This window comes from Fistularia commersonii, chromosome 4 (genome assembly GCF_037954325.1).
Source record: "Fistularia commersonii isolate RoL2024-O1a breed Wild chromosome 4, RoL_Fcom_v1.0, whole genome shotgun sequence".
Lineage (NCBI taxonomy): Eukaryota > Metazoa > Chordata > Actinopteri > Syngnathiformes > Fistulariidae > Fistularia > Fistularia commersonii.
Window position 1 is genome coordinate 4,175,879 of NC_141287.1, and position 16,944 is coordinate 4,192,822.

General features: G+C 47.7%; 2 protein-coding genes across 12 annotated transcripts in view; one reads left to right on the forward strand and one right to left on the reverse strand.

Moving 5' to 3' along the window:
- Window positions 1-75: 75 nt before the first annotated feature.
- On the reverse strand, window positions 76-11,696 carry LOC147234423 (eIF5-mimic protein 2-A-like). 3 transcript variants are annotated; one of them, XM_086144764.1, is made up of 13 exons: window positions 11,425-11,523; window positions 11,193-11,344; window positions 10,584-10,655; window positions 9,420-9,596; window positions 8,590-8,684; window positions 8,374-8,439; window positions 8,099-8,234; window positions 6,047-6,156; window positions 3,196-3,366; window positions 2,757-2,903; window positions 1,433-1,571; window positions 1,085-1,207; window positions 76-718 (listed from the first exon to the last, which is right to left on the reverse strand). In XM_086144764.1, exons 3-13 carry the CDS (start codon window positions 10,645-10,647, stop codon window positions 687-689), a joined length of 1,260 nt encoding a protein of 419 aa, XP_086000890.1. In that variant the 5' UTR covers window positions 10,648-10,655; window positions 11,193-11,344; window positions 11,425-11,523; the 3' UTR covers window positions 76-686. The 3 variants fall into 3 exon arrangements, with proteins under 3 accessions (XP_086000890.1, XP_086000892.1, XP_086000889.1); XM_086144766.1 differs by lacking the exons at window positions 11,193-11,344; window positions 11,425-11,523 and adding an exon at window positions 11,676-11,696; XM_086144763.1 differs by having other exon boundaries at window positions 11,193-11,560.
- Window positions 11,697-12,232: 536 nt separating this feature from the next.
- The window catches only part of myo1b (myosin IB), a 57,901-nt gene continuing 53,189 nt past the window's right edge, over window positions 12,233-16,944 (forward strand). For 6 of the 9 annotated variants that reach the window (XM_086144767.1, XM_086144771.1, XM_086144773.1 and 3 more), the window contains exon 1: window positions 12,233-12,426. In XM_086144767.1, coding sequence (XP_086000893.1) covers window positions 12,373-12,426 — 54 coding nt within the window. In that variant the 5' untranslated portion in view covers window positions 12,233-12,372. Of the gene's footprint in view, window positions 12,427-13,619; window positions 13,763-13,864; window positions 13,884-16,944 lie in introns of those variants that run through there. The other 3 variants (XM_086144768.1, XM_086144775.1, XM_086144769.1) reach the window with 2 other exon arrangements.

A 16,944-nucleotide genomic window follows, 5' to 3' on the forward strand; every position in this document is an offset into this window, starting at 1 on the left:
GGTGGAATACACACTTGCTATCTTCAGACTAAGAGCCGTGGGTTGGATGCATTCTACAATAAGAACAATGACCAGGACCATTACTTTCCATTTATTTCAAAGAGTCGAACAGCACGGTGTAATAATGACAAACAAAGCGATTACGGTGCCATTACACAGATGTATGATGTTTTTTTTCTGAGCTGCTGCCAGGATCACCATTACTGTTGGCACAAGTCCATCACTGTTGATGGAGATGGAATCTAAAGACTGTCAACAGCTTCCAAGTTGCAAAAGCATCGGCAGAAAAAAATGGCTTGGGGAGTGAAATATCACGGTTGCACTGATGTATCTCGGGCAAAAAAAAAAAAAATCCATTACTGAGATTCGTTAGCTTTCGAAAAGGTTTTGAGGGGAATCATTGGAAAAAAAAAAAAGTTTCATGAAATGAGTTTCAATCTGTTAAGCTAAACGTGGCACAGCGGCCGGCTCCTGAAGGAATACAAATGCTATTGATTCAGAGTCAACATGTCTGGAATTTTAAAAATGACTACAACTATTAAAGCCCTTAAATTGCAGCTGGACTAAGTAGGTGGAGGAGGTAGAATTGAAAAGTGTAAAAAATTGACAGACTTGATTCCCTCAACGGCATCTGTTGCTATGTGAAGGTATAAACGGCAAGAAAAGAAATGGCAAAGACAAGGACCTCAGTCCGCCTCCTCTTCTTCAGACTCGGACTCTGGAAAACAGGACACATCTGTCATCGGCACATCAACGGGCACCTGGGACATCTGGCGGCAACAACTTCAAACTCAAGGGAGGAACGACACGAGGTGAGATGTATTTGAATGATTCCGCGCTTGGAAAATCTTTAAATGTATACTTTATTAATCCTTCCCTGCATTGAGCCCATCCATGAAGAACCCAAGGGCAGTTGGCCGCCGTCTATCTTTGCTTGACAACACTTTGACAAACCAGGAGGACTCGGGAATGGAACTAGGAGTTTCGGTTCTAAAGGACGACGGCTCAACCTCCTGCGTCTGCGCTCAGCCGCGGGGAGATGAAGGGAAGCCCGGCACTCGGACGGGGCGCCAAGGTGCTTTACCTTCCTCTGCGTTCTTAAGCCATTCCACAAACGTCTTCATTTGCTCCAGGAACACGCTCTTCCCTTTGGCTAAGTGAGCTTCGCTGTGCCACTTCAAAATGGCTTCTTCACCCAAGACATCCGCTAAAGGGAAAACAAACAAACACGACTCCTCATTTCAAGTCGACGCCAGCGGCACAGATGCCTCCGCAGGTGCTTGAAAAACAAATGTTGCCCGGCAGGTTGACAACATCAATCAAGAAGAACTTTTGGCATAATCCCTGGCCATCTGGCAGCACATTGCAGCCATCATCAAATCATTTTTGTTTGGTTTTATTCCTCCTCCCCCCAAACAAACGGGGTCCTTACCTTTGTAAAGTAGAACAACTATTTTCTGGAAGGCTTTCATGAAGTGGATGTTGTCATAGCAGTACTCCTGGACCTTCAGGAGCAGGGTGAGCTCGGAGAGGCCCTGGGAGGTGAAGGCCTTCAGCAGTGGGCTGTATTGCTGAAAATGGAGGAGAAATCGCGAGTTTTTAAAGAAGGAAAGGTAAAGAAAAGCACATACACTTGTACGCCAGAGATGCCGGCCCAGAAGTTTGGTGAAGGATAAGTGTGATTCCTTTGACTTCTTAGATTACTTCGATTACTTCTACCTCGGCCGCGGTTGACAAATCAATGATCTTATCAGCCACCATTGAAGAGCAACATCTGAGGAATGACTTCGTATCGGAGGATTTTCAAATCCTATTACTTTTAAAAATGTGAGAAGCCGCGGACATTTCAAGATTTTAATGACGTTGGCACGACGCGCTTCGGTGCCGGACCACACTCGGTGACAGCGCTGCCGCCTTTCAGAGCGGACATCGAGGAGGGACGACATCTCAGGAACGTTGCGGCAGAAGGCTGGCAGCCGCACGCGCTGCTGTTCAAGGGAAGCGATGAGTGAAAACAAAAGAGCGAAAAGGTGCTGACGGAGAGGCGGGACTATTGTGGTCCATGCGAGATGCTCACGCCGCACAAGCTGACTCGGGTTGGCTGTCCTCCAGTGCAAGCTGCCACCCACTGAACGACAGAGGGGCACTGGAGGGTCGGGCATGAACACACTCGAGGTCACGGCCGCCGTGCACCACGCTGACTCAGAGGGACATATGCAGACAAAGGGAAGCCCACTACCGAGAGGGCTTTCTTTTCCCAGAGAGGGACACATTAGCGTCTTCGACACCTCACACGGCTCCTGCAGGTCCTCCGAGGACGTCGTCATAACAGATATCTGGGGTGGCTCACCAGGAACGCCACAGCCTGCTTTTGACCCGGGATCTCGGCACGTTCGCTGTGTTTCGCAGCACAGACGGGGGATAAATTGGAATTGAAGTCTTATCTTTAACAGGGCAAGCACACCGGTAATTGGGTGATGACATTTCCCATTCAGAAACGTCCAAGGCTATTGTGAGTTTCTGGTCCGTGTTGCCTCGCTGTTCTTTCCACTCTGCAGCACCGAAGAGTCTGAATGGACTCCATTTTCTGATCCAGTCTGTCACTGTCACAATGTCTGAAAACATGACAGAGCACTGGGCACGTTCACGTCACCAACACGTTTCAGATGATTGAATCTGACACATGCGCATGCGCACGCACACGCACACAAGCCCCGCTATCCTTCAAAGCGCTTCTAGCTTAAGCTCAGCCTCACCTTTAAGTGTTTGATGGCTTGTTCTGTGACCAGCTCCTCCTTCTTGTTCCACTCCACAGAGCTCATTAAACTGGTCCAAATTAGCCCAATTATAATCTGCTCCGAGATGCCGTTCCTCTTGATTTCCTCTCGGACGTAGGCGATGATCTGTAAGGCCCAAATCCAGGCGTTATTTGAGGTGGAGGCTCACCACGGCCAACACGGACTGTGGCTTTCACCTTCGGCCAATTCTAAAAACATCCGCGGTAAGTTAGAGGCCTGCACAATGAAGAATATGTTTAGGTTGAATGGTTTTCTGCAAACCGTTATTGATTCACTGCATCCTTTTCTCCTTGCGCTCCAGGCAGAGGAACATCCAAACTTAAGTGATTCTCTCAGTTTTGTTACAACAGGGGACATAGTGGAGGTATAAAATAGATCGAGATCTAACAAAGCTTACATCCTTCAGGGAGTCGCCGCGTGACATTTGTTCCTGAAGCTCCTTCTGCAATTCCTTGCGAGCACCTATGGACTGCTGGTTCTTCGCAAAGTCCGAGAGCTCCTTGAGCCCGGCGTCTGTGAAGTACTTTGAAAAGTGCTCACAACTGCGCTTGTTGGCAGGGAACAGCTCCTGAAAGCGTGAAAGTGATACATAAATCCAGGCCCAGTTCCACACAGCAGGCCTCCTCAGAGACTAATGGGCTTTTCTTCATTCATTAGGCCCTCCAACTCTGCCCTTAGCGAGAAACGTTTTCATTGATCACATTTAATAAATATAATAAATTACAACTAATTCGAGAGTCTACAGACCTCTGCTGCTCTAACAAACAGAGTATAACATTATCACCCATGAAAAATCAGTCAACGGATTTTATGTATATTGTCAATACCCCATAATGACAGTAGATAAACAGAATGGATTAAACGTAAAGGCCCTTAATATGCTCTCCTTCTCACGCACAGCTAATCAGCTCAGTGTCGTGTCAGCACCTTGGGCTCTGGGTGCAACTCCTAACCCCAGACGTCCTCCAGAGCCACCCGGCCCTCGGCTCCTCAGCAGACTCCTGCCTATTCAGTGTGTAATGAATACAAACTTGCAGTTGAGTCACAGGCCCCAAAATGAGGCAGTGACGCATAAATCACACAAATCAACAAAGTGACATTCCCATGAATCACCCGCTGACAGTGACGGTACACAGGGCGCGTGTTGTGACGTTACCTCGCAGTACTCCCGGCTCGGTTTCTGTGTGGAGCTCGACCTGGGGTTCCCAGGAGAACCTCTCAGCGTGAGAAGGGGCCCGTACTCAAATGATCACGTTTAAGTCCTAGTCTCAGCCCAGTAAGTCTGTAAGTCTCCGCCCAAAACGTTTGTCACTACAGGTGAGGGGCAGAACATAAAATCGGCTGATAAACGACGAGGTCCGGGCACTGCTGAGGAGAAGGCACTCAAAACAGGAAGAATTTTGTCTTTGAGGAAACATGCCCCCCCCCCCTTTGGACCTGGAGAAAACTGAAATGCTATCTGGTTCAAATCACCTACATGTCGTCCCTTTTTACAAAGCAAACACCACAGTGACACAAGAAGTCCAATCATTGACTTCCATTTCTCCTGATGATGTTGGAGGTGATGGAATACCCAAACTGGAGTCCAGGGACAGATTTGTGATTGATGCCTGCTCAGACTGACAGTCCAGGCAGGATACATAAAGCTCAGATAACGCTCTTTGGGTTGCTACAACTCTGGAACTCGCCTCACATGTCTGAAAATGATGTCAGTACTAAGAGCAGACAGGTTTCTGACACTCCCATTTAATATACTCTGTATCATTTTTCATATTCGGCACTATCTCCACAATAGACCTCAGTTTTACCCCAGCTTAGTTTAGAAGATGATTGACATCTGCATTGCGTATGTTTTCAAGAAAGCCGATGTCCTTGTCATGGAAGTCGTTTAGACATAACACTCTGTGAAGCTGGCAGCCGACTCCCCCCGCCGGCATGGGATTTACTGCAGGTAAAAAGACAAGAAGCCCGTCCTCGGCGAAAGCCTGTTTCAAAACCAAAAAATGCCAAATGACAGAGACCTTGATAAACAAAACACTCTTAACTGATGTCATCCTGATTGATGTTTTGCCTCTTCTTTTAACATCCTGCCCGTACAGACCGACCGAACCCCGGTGTGGGCACAGAAAAGACTGGCCCCCAGACAGAGCCACAGATTGACCTTCAGACCGATCAGCAGATTTACCTCCAAGGTCAATGCAGGAGAAGCTTTAGGGCTGCTGTGGAGGTGAGAGAGGCCCAGGCAGAGCCCCGACTTCAACCCAACCAAATGACTCCGCTGACACCTGGAAACAGCGGCTCAGGCACGCACAGCCAAACCAACCTGACTGAGAGGATCTACAGAGAAGAATTGCAGAAAATCCCTAAATCCACAGGCTGGATGCCTTTCCCCTACACATAAACCTGCTATTACAAAGGTAGGGTTGCAGCTCGGGTGCGTGTGCCTCACACACACACTTGTTTACAGCGAGCCACTCCTGATACGGAAAAGTGGAAATGACACAGAATGCGAGACGGAATTTACATAACAATTTCACAGAGACTGCATTTTGCTGTTATCATTTTCTCCTGTTTACACACACAGACACACCTATGTTTATATGCACAATTTACCACTCCAGACTGCGCTGTAAATAATTGAGTACTAGGTTTTTATCAGACCCTCGCTGATGCGGTGGTGTGACGAAAACGAGGGTGCAGACGTACGTCTGATTTTCTGTTACGAGATGAGAACTGACTCGTGCAACCACTTTAGGCTTCCAAGAGTCGCTCGCCTCGAGCTGTGTGCCGAACTCAGTCCGACTTTCTGTACGCAAATGAATAATTCAGGGACATGTCTGACTTCGTTCACGGAGGAGATCAGCACGTTTCGTGATGACCGTAATTAACGGGAGTATCAGGCTAATTGAGAGCGATGTCAATGTGAAAGGAATGAACACTGTTGTTATCAGCCACGCCACACTTTCAGCCACAGCAGTTCATCTGCGGTTCTATACATTCAAACTCTGCTGCATCGTTCCCACCGTTACCTCACCCAAGTGCGAGAAAAGGCTCAGAAAGCTTCTCATTAAAAGAAATCAAATTCTGCTTTGACTGACATTATGGGGTAGTGAATGATGGATTTAAGGGAGTTTGATGAGAGGCAGCAGGATAGGCGTGTGAAAGGAGCAGCGGTGTCTGAATACTGACTGAAACGCTGCATCCGTCACCGCCGCTGCTGAAGACGGAGTTTGAAATGAAATTCTCACCATGAGCCTATTGTCCATGCCAACCTTCCGCAGACTGGCAGCGACAGAGTTGATGTCCTTTTCAGAAAGCCAGGCTTTAAAGAGTTTTACAGCAAAGGATGTCGAGACACCTGAACAAATGCATTAAAATACAAGTCAGCTGTTGCTAACAGACCTGCCAGCATGAAACCCTGGCCGGATAAAACACGGGTAAATAAAACTCCAGGATGCGATTAGACAGGTTTGGAGTAGAAAGAAAAAAACAAATCCCCTCGACGATAAAACTACCGATTTATAATGGATGAAGAAGTTGGAGAGGCCGGCTGACAAATGAGTAATTGTCTACAACACGATACATGCATGATCTGAGCGGGTGCTTTTCAGATATTTGATGCTGACGGACGCAGCCTCACACCCATCACATCTATTTATGTTCAACGACACCTTCGAGGCAAGTTCAACGACAGAAACAAACAGAGATCCAGTCATGGCTAAGTGACTGAGCTGCCAGCGCCATTAGACTCGACAACTATTACGAGTGTGTATCCTCGCCACCCACTGGCTGGGATGGATGACTGACGGACCTCGTAATGAAAAACGCACTTTGGTTCAGTGAGAAAGCGTGACGGGCTCTTGGACATTTTTCAAAGATGATGTTTTGGGCCCAGAGAGTCGTCTTTGGGTTTGCCCTTGATAGCGGATTCTTAATTAGCTGCACTGACAGCAAAACAACGTTTTGGAAACTTTGTCATTTACATAACTGAATAATATTTGCTTGCTTTCGCTTCACGACTGGAGTTAAAACGAGTATTAACATCGCCACTTTCATCATTACCATCGACACCCGCTACACACCAATCAAGTCTTTCCCTCATCCCTATGAGAAGAGAAAGAGACACTAGGAAAAAACCCAGAACCTCTTGTCTCCAAATTTTCTTCAAGATATTAGCAGGGATATCATGGCCGAGCAAATTATTAGGCTTTCAAAAGCGGGACACTGCAAGAAAGTCTGACAACAAGAGGCAGAGACAGAAACTCGGGTTGGGTTTTTAATGTTTGTAATTATCATCGGTGCAGACAGGTCTGTGGGTTGTACCTCTATGTCAGATAGTACTAATTAAGCTCAAAATGCCGATGCTGTCCTAAAATACTTAACACAGCTAGAGTCTGAGTTCAGTTTCAAGCTGCCGGGGTATCAGTCTGAATCCAGTTACGGTCCCCAAAGAACAGTTTCAAGTCAATCGCACTTTGTTGACTTTATGGCCCAGATTTCTGAACAGGTGCAGAGAATAATCTCAGAGAACCAGAGAAAACCAGGACTAAAGTACCACCATGATCAAGTCAGAGCCCTTTGTCATCCCCAGAAAGCGATATTCACTCTGTGCAAAGCAGCACGAGCAGTGCTTCTGGAGTCACTTGCATGCCGTCTCCACAAAAACTGAACTCCACATGTCCTCAAACATCTGCAAAGGCCTAGAAAAAGAAACTACAAATTTCCTGGTGTCTTGTGTAACTGCACCATGAATCAACGCCGTTTGAAGATTCCAAGCTTCTAGGACCTGGTGAGTCATTAGGCTTGCAGTATGCTTATGGAACATCTGGTGGTACAGGATGACTTACCAGAACCAATACAATGATTCTTCTCCTTTTTTTTCCCTCATATGCAATCAAAAGCAGTCAAAGCTGTGATACTTGATTTATACTGTTCTATTAAATAGCTATTGTGGGACTATGAACAATAGACTAAACAAGGCTTCAGAGCTTTCTTCCCCTACCATGTGTCTCTCAGCACCCGCTGTCTGCCCTTTGCATTTTACAGACCAATAACTGTGCAGCAGTTCGGCCAATAGTGCCCGACTACTAACGTGCACGTTTCCATTATTTTAGTAAATGTTACACAAATTAAAAATGGTGCAAAGGACAAATTTCTAAATGATTCAGGATTCCCTTAAAGAACTGTGGTCATCTGCCTGTCAGATCAGATTACTGTATTTGACACCTATCTTTTGATCCTAACCGTGAGCACATAACCTGGCATGCCAGTGAATCAGAAAAAAAACAAACAACAGGTACCTTCTTTGACCAGGTTCTCATTGAAGAGGCTGCTGAGGATGGATGCAGAGAGATTGCCACTGGCCAGCTGAATGCCTGTTAGCATGGCCAGCTTGTTGCGCTCCGACTCGGTGAAGCCTTTGAGAAACAGCAGCAGCTGCCAAACACCAAACAATGAAACACATTCCTCCCTGCCGCATTCTTCCAACATACAGTTAAAGTTCTAATCTCCATGAGAAAAAGTTAACAAGAGCAGCAACAATCTGTTATTCAGAAACATGAAGCAAAAAACAAACCTTTTTAATTTCTTCCTCAAATCCTTTCTCCAAGTATTTGTATCGCCTGATGAGCTTGTTAAAAACCTAGAAGTGACAACAAAAATATATTCACTAACAACGCATGATTGACTACTACATATCAACATTTGGAAAGGGGAGAAGAGGTACAGGTGGTACGAGGTGGTAGTTTGTGTGTGTGTGTGTGTGTGTACGCGCACGTGTGGTGGTCGTCACCTGAGCATATGCCTGCATCGTTTCCATGTCTTCTTGTGCTTTGAAAAGACAGACATCTGTGCAGGTCAAGTCATCTGCCAAGGTACCCCCTGGGGCTGAAAAGCACATTTTCATAAAAGTACACACACACAAACACAAAAACAAGTTAGCACAATCTTAAAGCTGTAACTAATGACTACTTTAATAGTTGCGTCATCATCGACTGCTATAACAACTAGTCGACTGGTCAGATTATGGACTGTACGAAAATAAAACCCCAGTGGCTCCCATTTTATTGCAGCAATAAAATGTTTTTCTATCCCATAATTACATTATATTACATTACATTACATTTGGCAGACGCTTTTATCCAAAGCGACTTACAATAGAGGACATAGGGACTGCAAATAACACTTGCAAATACAAGATGCAATAATATCAAATGCATTTTGTGCACCACGCCCCCAGTTCCTAACAAAGTTTGTTGAGCAAACGACTAAATAATCACGAGTCGCAATCAGTGATAAAATAAACATTTCTGCTTCGTGTCATACATGAAGAGTTCATGAACTTTGGACCATTCTCACTTTGTCTGCCTCCACACCGCTGCTTCCTAGAGCTGGAGGTATGGATTCGATGGTATGGATACACCCCTCAATTGAGAGTCAATTACTCTAATAGACTTGGGAAACATGAGGTGTGCCTCTCTCTGAGTCTCTTCGATTGGCTGTGGCTTTACATGACCAGGATACACACAATTACTTTGCTAATGACCTGTCAGCTACGACTAATTAACTAAACCAGTCAGAGTGATTTTGCGGCCCTACACAATGAATGAAAAATCATCTTACCCAGTATTCCTCCAGCCACCAGGATATCGAAAAGAGTCTCAGCATAGCGCCTGTAGTCTAGCTTCGCACCAGAGGCATCGAGGAATTTGGCAACTGCTTCCAAATCAGGACCAGTTTGGATCAGACCTTGTATGATGCTTTCCTGAAACTGGGGCGGGTCAAATCTCTCCTTCTCATCTATTGAAAACACAGACATGCAATAGAAATCGTTTGATATTTCAAAGGTGACTTGGCCAAACTAAATAATAGGATAAATAAATAATGTGTATGCACGCATGCCCGCGCACGCATACACACACACACTTTTTGGTACGGAGGCTATTGGTGTGGAAAATGGAGATACCCATACAATAAGTATGGTGTATGAGAGATGTCTGGGGAGAAACTCAGTCATTCAAGTCTTGGATAATTCTAGTCAAAATCTTCTCGTTGCAACTGGATTTCAAGTCCGGTTACTGCGAGAGTATGAGAGGAGTATATCTAAATAATTCATGAGCAACCAAAACATCACTGTTCTGAATGTTTAAATATATAAATAATGCCAATTGGTGGGGATTTTTAAGGATTCCTACGTTTCTGGCAGATGTGCAAGTACCTTTGAGCCAGGCATGTATTGTTCTGCTAACATTTTAGGTGATTATTTATTGATAACCAACGACATGTTCCCCTCTTACTTGTAATTGCACCCAGGGGACAATAAGTTTTGATCTTAATTTTAATGAATTTTTTGACTATAATTAGGAAAACAATGACAAGAGCTTTTCGCGGAAAACGGATGACGTGGATGGAAAATGACCACACTATCGTACAAACTGGCAGACAATATTAGATATGCATTGTTAGATTTCCTTTGAAGGAAGCGTGATGATCAGATCAGAATAATGAACACACGGTTGGCCTTTTCTTTCTTTGAAGGTAAAACACCACAACAATGCAAGAGCTGTATTTTTGCTCTATCGTCATAGTTCATGAATGTGCACGACTCCTTAATATCAGTTTAATTTAGTGTCATCAACGTCCACACAAATCATCTTAGACAGTGCCTGGTAAATACATCAGTATGAGTCTGTCTTCGTCCCACACCTGACCTGACCGGGATGATGAACACGGTTCATTATGGGGGGAGAACAAAGTGAGGTAATGAGTTGGGTCTTGAAATTTTACCTCTTTTTCGTGTTTTGAACCGCTGGCCTGTCAGAGTAGGCTTCTGCTGCCTTTGGTTACTCATAAACGACACTGGGGGTCAGAGGGAGGAGAAGGCGATCAGGGGCACTCACGACAAACTGCATGCAGATGGAAAAGAAGCATGTGGGAGTATTGAGCAGTAGATTGGTTTATGTATCCTAATCTAAGTTTTATTTGTAATCGGAACGAGTAAAGCGAGTGTGAATCTGGTCGCCGGCGCTAAGCGACCACTGGGCCAGCGAGGGAACAGCTGGCCCGGCTGTCCGCCTCCTCTGACTGCTAGCTTAGAGCACTGATTTTATGCCGAAGTCAAAAGAAGCCCGGGGAAAAATTGTGTGATCGAAGGACTATTGAAAAGGCCGTGTAGGTCACTATTGCCCGCCGTCAGAATTAGGGACAATTAGATTACATGCCGTTATTTACATTTTCTCAAAACGCCAGGGTCTGGCAGTGCTACGGCGGTACCTGGCTATTAGCTAAAGTCAAAGTCTGACTTCAGACGGGACCGGCTGTCAGCCAACAACCCTTTGTCTATTTCCACGTATCACTGGTAACCAATTAAACGTTGAGAAGCTACTAAGAACTCACCTAAACCTTGTTTGGGAATAAAAACTATGAGGAAAAACGAAATGCTAGCGCTAGAATCTGGTCCTGGGATCCCAGACACAGGCGAGTAACGGGCGCTTCAGAGCTTGCGCAGCCTCCTGGATGTGTTTGGGCCGTTCCACTTGCGGGGGTGCCTGGAGTCCACGGAGGGTTTTAACAACGTGGAATTAACTCCCGTGACGTGACAATGGCAACGTCGACATCTGTCACATACCGTCTTTCAAGGCAGCGGAGTTTATCCCCGCTTCTGATGCCAGAAGGACTGACGTGCGGGAGTCCTTGTAAGTGACCCCCCCCCCCCCCTCACCTCCCCGCACTGACTGACCCCGCTCAACTTAACGGTCAGCCGTAGTGTGTACGTTTTCACGCAAAACAGTTTCAGAAAAACTTTCCCGTCCACCGAAAAGTCGTCCCGATCCTGCTCTTATTGTTGCAAAACCATCCGGTTTCCGAATATAAGACCACCTTTTGTTGTGCTGCCCAGGATTAAGACACATGAGGGGGGTGTTGCGCCGCCGGGCGCGACGCTGACCGCCTGGGAAGGGACGGGACGAGGGGGGGGAGGACTGCGGTGCTGCGTTCGCTTTCGTCCAGTAAATGTTGTTTCTGTGTTCAAAACCTCCTAAACTCAGTTAATAAAATATTATCTTTGGGCTTACTTACTTTATTGAGTCAGCCTGACAAAAATCTCTGACATCATCGTGGGTTTTTATCGTGGGTGCCCGACCTGCGGAAAGTTAAGCCAACGCTTAGCTTTTGTTCGGCTGTGGGTTTTTCTTTCTTAATGTATGTTCATCTTTCAGCTTAAAGCTTAGTTACATGTTTTCTAAGAAACAACCTCGCATTTAACGTCTGTTTTCGCGACCGTTTGTGCTTCGTAATTGTTCTTCGTCGTCCCACGTCCTCTTCCCCACAAGCCGTGAAGGCACCACGGTCCCACCCCCTCCCGCGCCGGAGGTGATTAGGGGACTCTTAGGCCACCCGGAGACGCCGCTCTGGACACTCCCTGCTCCGGCGGACTCTCCGCGCCCTCGTCCTCCAGAGCTCCATCCCCGGTCCCGAGAGCCCCGGTCAGCCGCAGCCTGCTCCGCACGCCCGAGTCCGAGTCCAGGCTGCAGGGAAGGGGCTTTAGCGCCGCTCGAGGATCCTAATCTTCCTGTGCATGTCCGGGGGTGGATCTGGGACGGGGACTGCAGGACCGAGAACCCACGATCAGGTAGGTGCGGCGTGCGGGGCGTCCACGGCGAGCCTTTGTTCGGGGAGCGCTGCAACTTTTCAGCCACAAGTTTGCCGCGGGCCCTCATTCATCCGCGTCTCTCTGCGGGGACCGGCTGCTCCGCCGCGGTTCTCCGTGCCGCCGTTAATTACAGCCGCTAATTGGCTCCATGTGCGGCTGAGCTTGGTTGCAGTGGGACGGCGGCTCCACGGCATTTGGGGACTACTGGACCTCCACGTTGGGGGGAACTCGACACGTTGGGTCATTCAGTGCAAAGAACCCCCCCTTACTTAGATCCCCTGGATCTGAGACTTCATGGAAGAAGGGGGAGGAAAGAGCAGTGTCACCTTCAGAAGTGGACTGAGGTGGCCCCCCCTGTGCCCCCCCTGTGCCCCCCGAACCCCAAAGGGCCCAGTGGGACTTCCTGGACAAAACCGCTCGGAGAAGCTGGTCTCATTTAGGCCTCCAGCCTGAGGAGCAAACCTCGGACACAGAAGTTCCCTCACCATTGACCCTGAAGACGTCTTGTCTGTGACTTGGTGAATGAATGAAAAGGAAAGATGTTTGGAGAAGTGAAGTGACAAGTCCTGGCTCTCAGAGCCTCTGAGACTCAACCCGGCTCTTTGTCCATGACTCACTTTCGAGCGGCTGAGCTGCATGTGGAAGAGGCATAAAAGCAGCAGCAGTAACTGATGGCGTAATATTCTTGAAAGACATTGAGTGCCGATGATGTGAAGTTCCAGTTTTAACTCTTCGGGTCCTTTTTCTTTGTGCTTCTTGACAAAGCTGCTCAGCCGGGGCGTCTCACAGTGAGAGGTGAGCTGACCCTTGACTGTGGGGTTTTCCTCAGACGTAGCCTGCCTGTGGGGGCCGGGAGCCTCACTCCACAAAACTGCTTGAAACCTTTTTTTCTTTTTTTTCTTTTTTTTTTTTTGCAAAAATGCAATAGTGACGTAAGCAGGATGTGCTCGGTGTGCCGAAAAGCTGGGAGAAAGAGTCCCGGGACCGGCCGTGGGTCGGAAACTGACCCGGCTCGTCCCATGACGCCTGTCCTGCTGGCTTTCTAAAAGCAGCCGGGAGCCTCTGTAGGAGCCCGGCACGCCGAGCGGCTTCCCTCAGGCGGTGTGTTTGAAGGACCAAAGTCCTCCTAGGGAGGGAGGCGGTGAAGATCACGGTCTGCTCTGGTGCAGCCTGCAGTGGGGAGGCGCGTGTCCTGTTAGCCCCGCATCACTGAAGATAAACATGTGCAGCTTTGCGTGCTGGTCAATGAACAGCCCTCGGACGCCGCCCGCTTAGAGTAGAATTACCTGAACCTTGGCAGCATCTGAACCTCTGAGTAAGTTGCTTTTAAAGATCTCAATCAGCCTCACAGTAATAGTTACTTGTTACTCTGCAAATTTAAAAGGACAAGAATTAAATCCGGTCGATTCTGGATTGGAGGCGTCGATAATCGGAAGGTAATATTTGTCTCTTTTTTAAAAGGAATCTTCTAGAGAATACTCTGCATTGATAAAATAAAAGTTGTCATTCCGTGAAAGAGACATGTTCTTGGTGCCATTTATCAGCTGTAATGTACCGCTTGACATTGACGCCTCGGTGTTATCAGAGTAGAGCTTATGTCAGCTCGGGTTGGAGGGAATGCAATCGCATATTGATAAATACAAACAATGGAACTGCTGAGAACTGTATTGTCATATCACAATGTTCTGCAGATTAAGTGTATCAAATTCCTGTAGAGCGCCACGAAAGTGTCGAGGTAATTCGTTTTCAGAGGCGACAAATAAAAACTCGAAGGTTTGAATTCAAAATAAAGAAAAATCACGGGGAAACCTCGGGATACTCCCTATTTTTTGGGTTCCTGAACCCAAACTAATTCAGGTTCTCGGCACCTGAATTAGAGGGTGCTTCTTTTCAGCCGGTCCGAGGCCCGCGAACGCAGCCGCGTGGCCTCCGCAGTGCTGGCGACCTGTGGTGTTTTTGTAGGTTCCGGCTGGTGCCGTGTGTCGGCTCTGGTCCTTCCCCTCGCGCTATCTGGGTCGGGGTTATTAGTGCTGTATGTTGCAATTCAGCTCGTTGTTGCTCGGCGTCCACGACAGCCGTGCCTCCAGTCACTTAGTGACTGCGAGCCAGAATGCTTTCGACCGCCTGTTCACGCCTTGCTGATCTGGCTAAATGGCAGCAGCCCGGGGAACATTTGACTGTTCCTGTTGTGGTCGGGCAGAGCATCAAAATCTATTTCCAGTTCACAGATTTAGCAAGGCTTTGAAATGGAGATAATTGAGATCATGCGAATGCTTGTGTCACAAGCAAGTCTGTCAATAGTTACACTAAATAATCGTGAGCAAAATAAGCTAGTTTCTTCACACGTTAGGAGCCCTCCCTCCCCCGGTGGCTCGAGGCAGATCGTCCACCGGTCGGTGACAGCGAACCCCCGAGGGCTCAGTGGATGTGGCATTAGTCCTATCAGACACGGCAGCAGATGAAACGACGCCTCGCTGGACTCCCAGCCCTGCCGCCGGTCGGGTTGAGGAACGGCGGCCGGTTCAGCGTTCGCTGCCACTGAGCGGACCGTGCTTGTTGAAAGCAGATAGTGATCACCTTCCTCTTGGCGGATAGGCCTTGTCAGCCGCCGAGTAGTCATGCTGACACGGTACTTGGAGGTGTAGAAGCAGAAACCATCATTTGGACTTTTTCAGTTGCTATAAATCTGCTCAGACACTCTGCTTCCAGGAATGTCAACGGTTTCCTCTCAGTGGATCAAATCTTACACAGGGCTGCTGCATTGAGACTAACCTTTTTTTTTCCCACATATTTTCCTTTTTTCTGGTAACTTCCATAGAATGAGATTTTTTTTTTTCCTGTATGAATTACAAAGAAGTGTTCCTGACGGCGCTGATGATAAAGAGTGATTTAATGGCTCCCGAGTCCCAGTGCCGTGCATGTAAATACATGCCGTAATTGTTCTCATCAGTCACCCGGCTCTTTTTCAGCCGACGTTCAACCTGCCCGGAGAAGTTAATGGTATTGTTGTTTTTCATCTTGATGGACGGCTAAAGGCTTGTTTGGTAAATGTGCTAATCTTGATGTTTCCCCCTCAGTTTGAACTGAACAGTAAATAGAGCGTGGTGTTTGTTTGGGTTTACTCTGCAGCAGCCTGACCGTCTGCTCGGCACCTAACCTGCCTAACGTGCAGAGGAGTCATGAAGTTGAGGAGAGACTTTCAGAAATATTCTACTTTTGTGGGGTGCGCATTAAAAACAGCCCACCTGCCGGTTTCTCCTGGTCAAGAGCCAACTTAGAAAAGCACACCTGGATTCCAGGTCACTTTCCTCTGTCGGTCCAAACTCCCGCACGGCGTCCTGCTCCGTCGCAGGGTTCTGATCGTTGTCATTGCCACCGGCCTGTGATATTGTGTCTCATCTGCTGTGATAAGAGCAGCTCGATCCGCGGGGAATTCGCAGGCTATTACTGAGCATAATAGACTTTATTATCATTGGCCTGCATGTCAATGCCGCCGTGCCGTTCTCAAACAAACGCTCCCGAGGTGGAACGACAGCATCTCCTCTCGCTCCGCATGGTATCCTGGAGTCCCAGCTCCCCCGTCCATCCCAATGACAGTGACTAATAAAACCATAATAGCCCCTCTTTGTTGGCCTTGTTGAATCAAACACACACTGCCTCCCAGCAGCTGCTGTGGCAGCCTGGCTCCTTGTTTGCTTGCTGCACACGTTTGACCTTTTAGGTAAATGATTTTTTTTCCTCCTCTTGTTTGAGGGCAGAAAACGCGTGGCCTCAGTCTACCGCTTGTAAATAATATATGCACCTTTAATGGTGTTTTTCATGTTTCCCCCGCAGCTTTGATCCGGCTGGGTTATCTGGGTCACGGTGAGGCAGTAAGCCCAGCCCGACGCTGCTATTGGTGAAACCCTGGCCGGCCGTCATCGTCGGGCCTTTTAGCGATAAAGTCCGCAATATTAAACCAGGAAATGTGATATTGCGTGACGTGCGCAGCATGTCCTGTATGGGATTTAATGTCCTCCTGCCAGGGTGTGAATCTTTCGCTCGTTTTGCGATGAATTTGCCGGGAAAGTCGACCACCCGGGCGGACGAGTCGTGGATCTAATGTTCGTGTTAGACAGTGAAGTTTAAAGTCCGTGTGGATGGAGCACTTTGGCAGCCTCGCCCCTGCTTAGACGCCGCTTGTAGATCCGGCTCCCCGGTGACCACCGCCAGCCTCAGTGTGACTGTTACCGCTGAGGTTCCTCGAGCCGAGGGCATCCGAGCATAGGTTTCGCTCCATCACAGATCCTTGAGATTCAGCCGAGACATTAGTAGCATTGAAACCATTCAACACGCGTCTTTTAAGCATGGGACTACGAAGCGGAGACCTCCGAGATGGACAAGCGGACACTCGAAAGCGATGGAAGTCCTCCGATGGCCGATCTCTGCCGCTTGTCCATGTTCATCTCAGCCCTTTCATTTTCACTTTGTGATTTAGTTTTTCAATCACGACCGCAG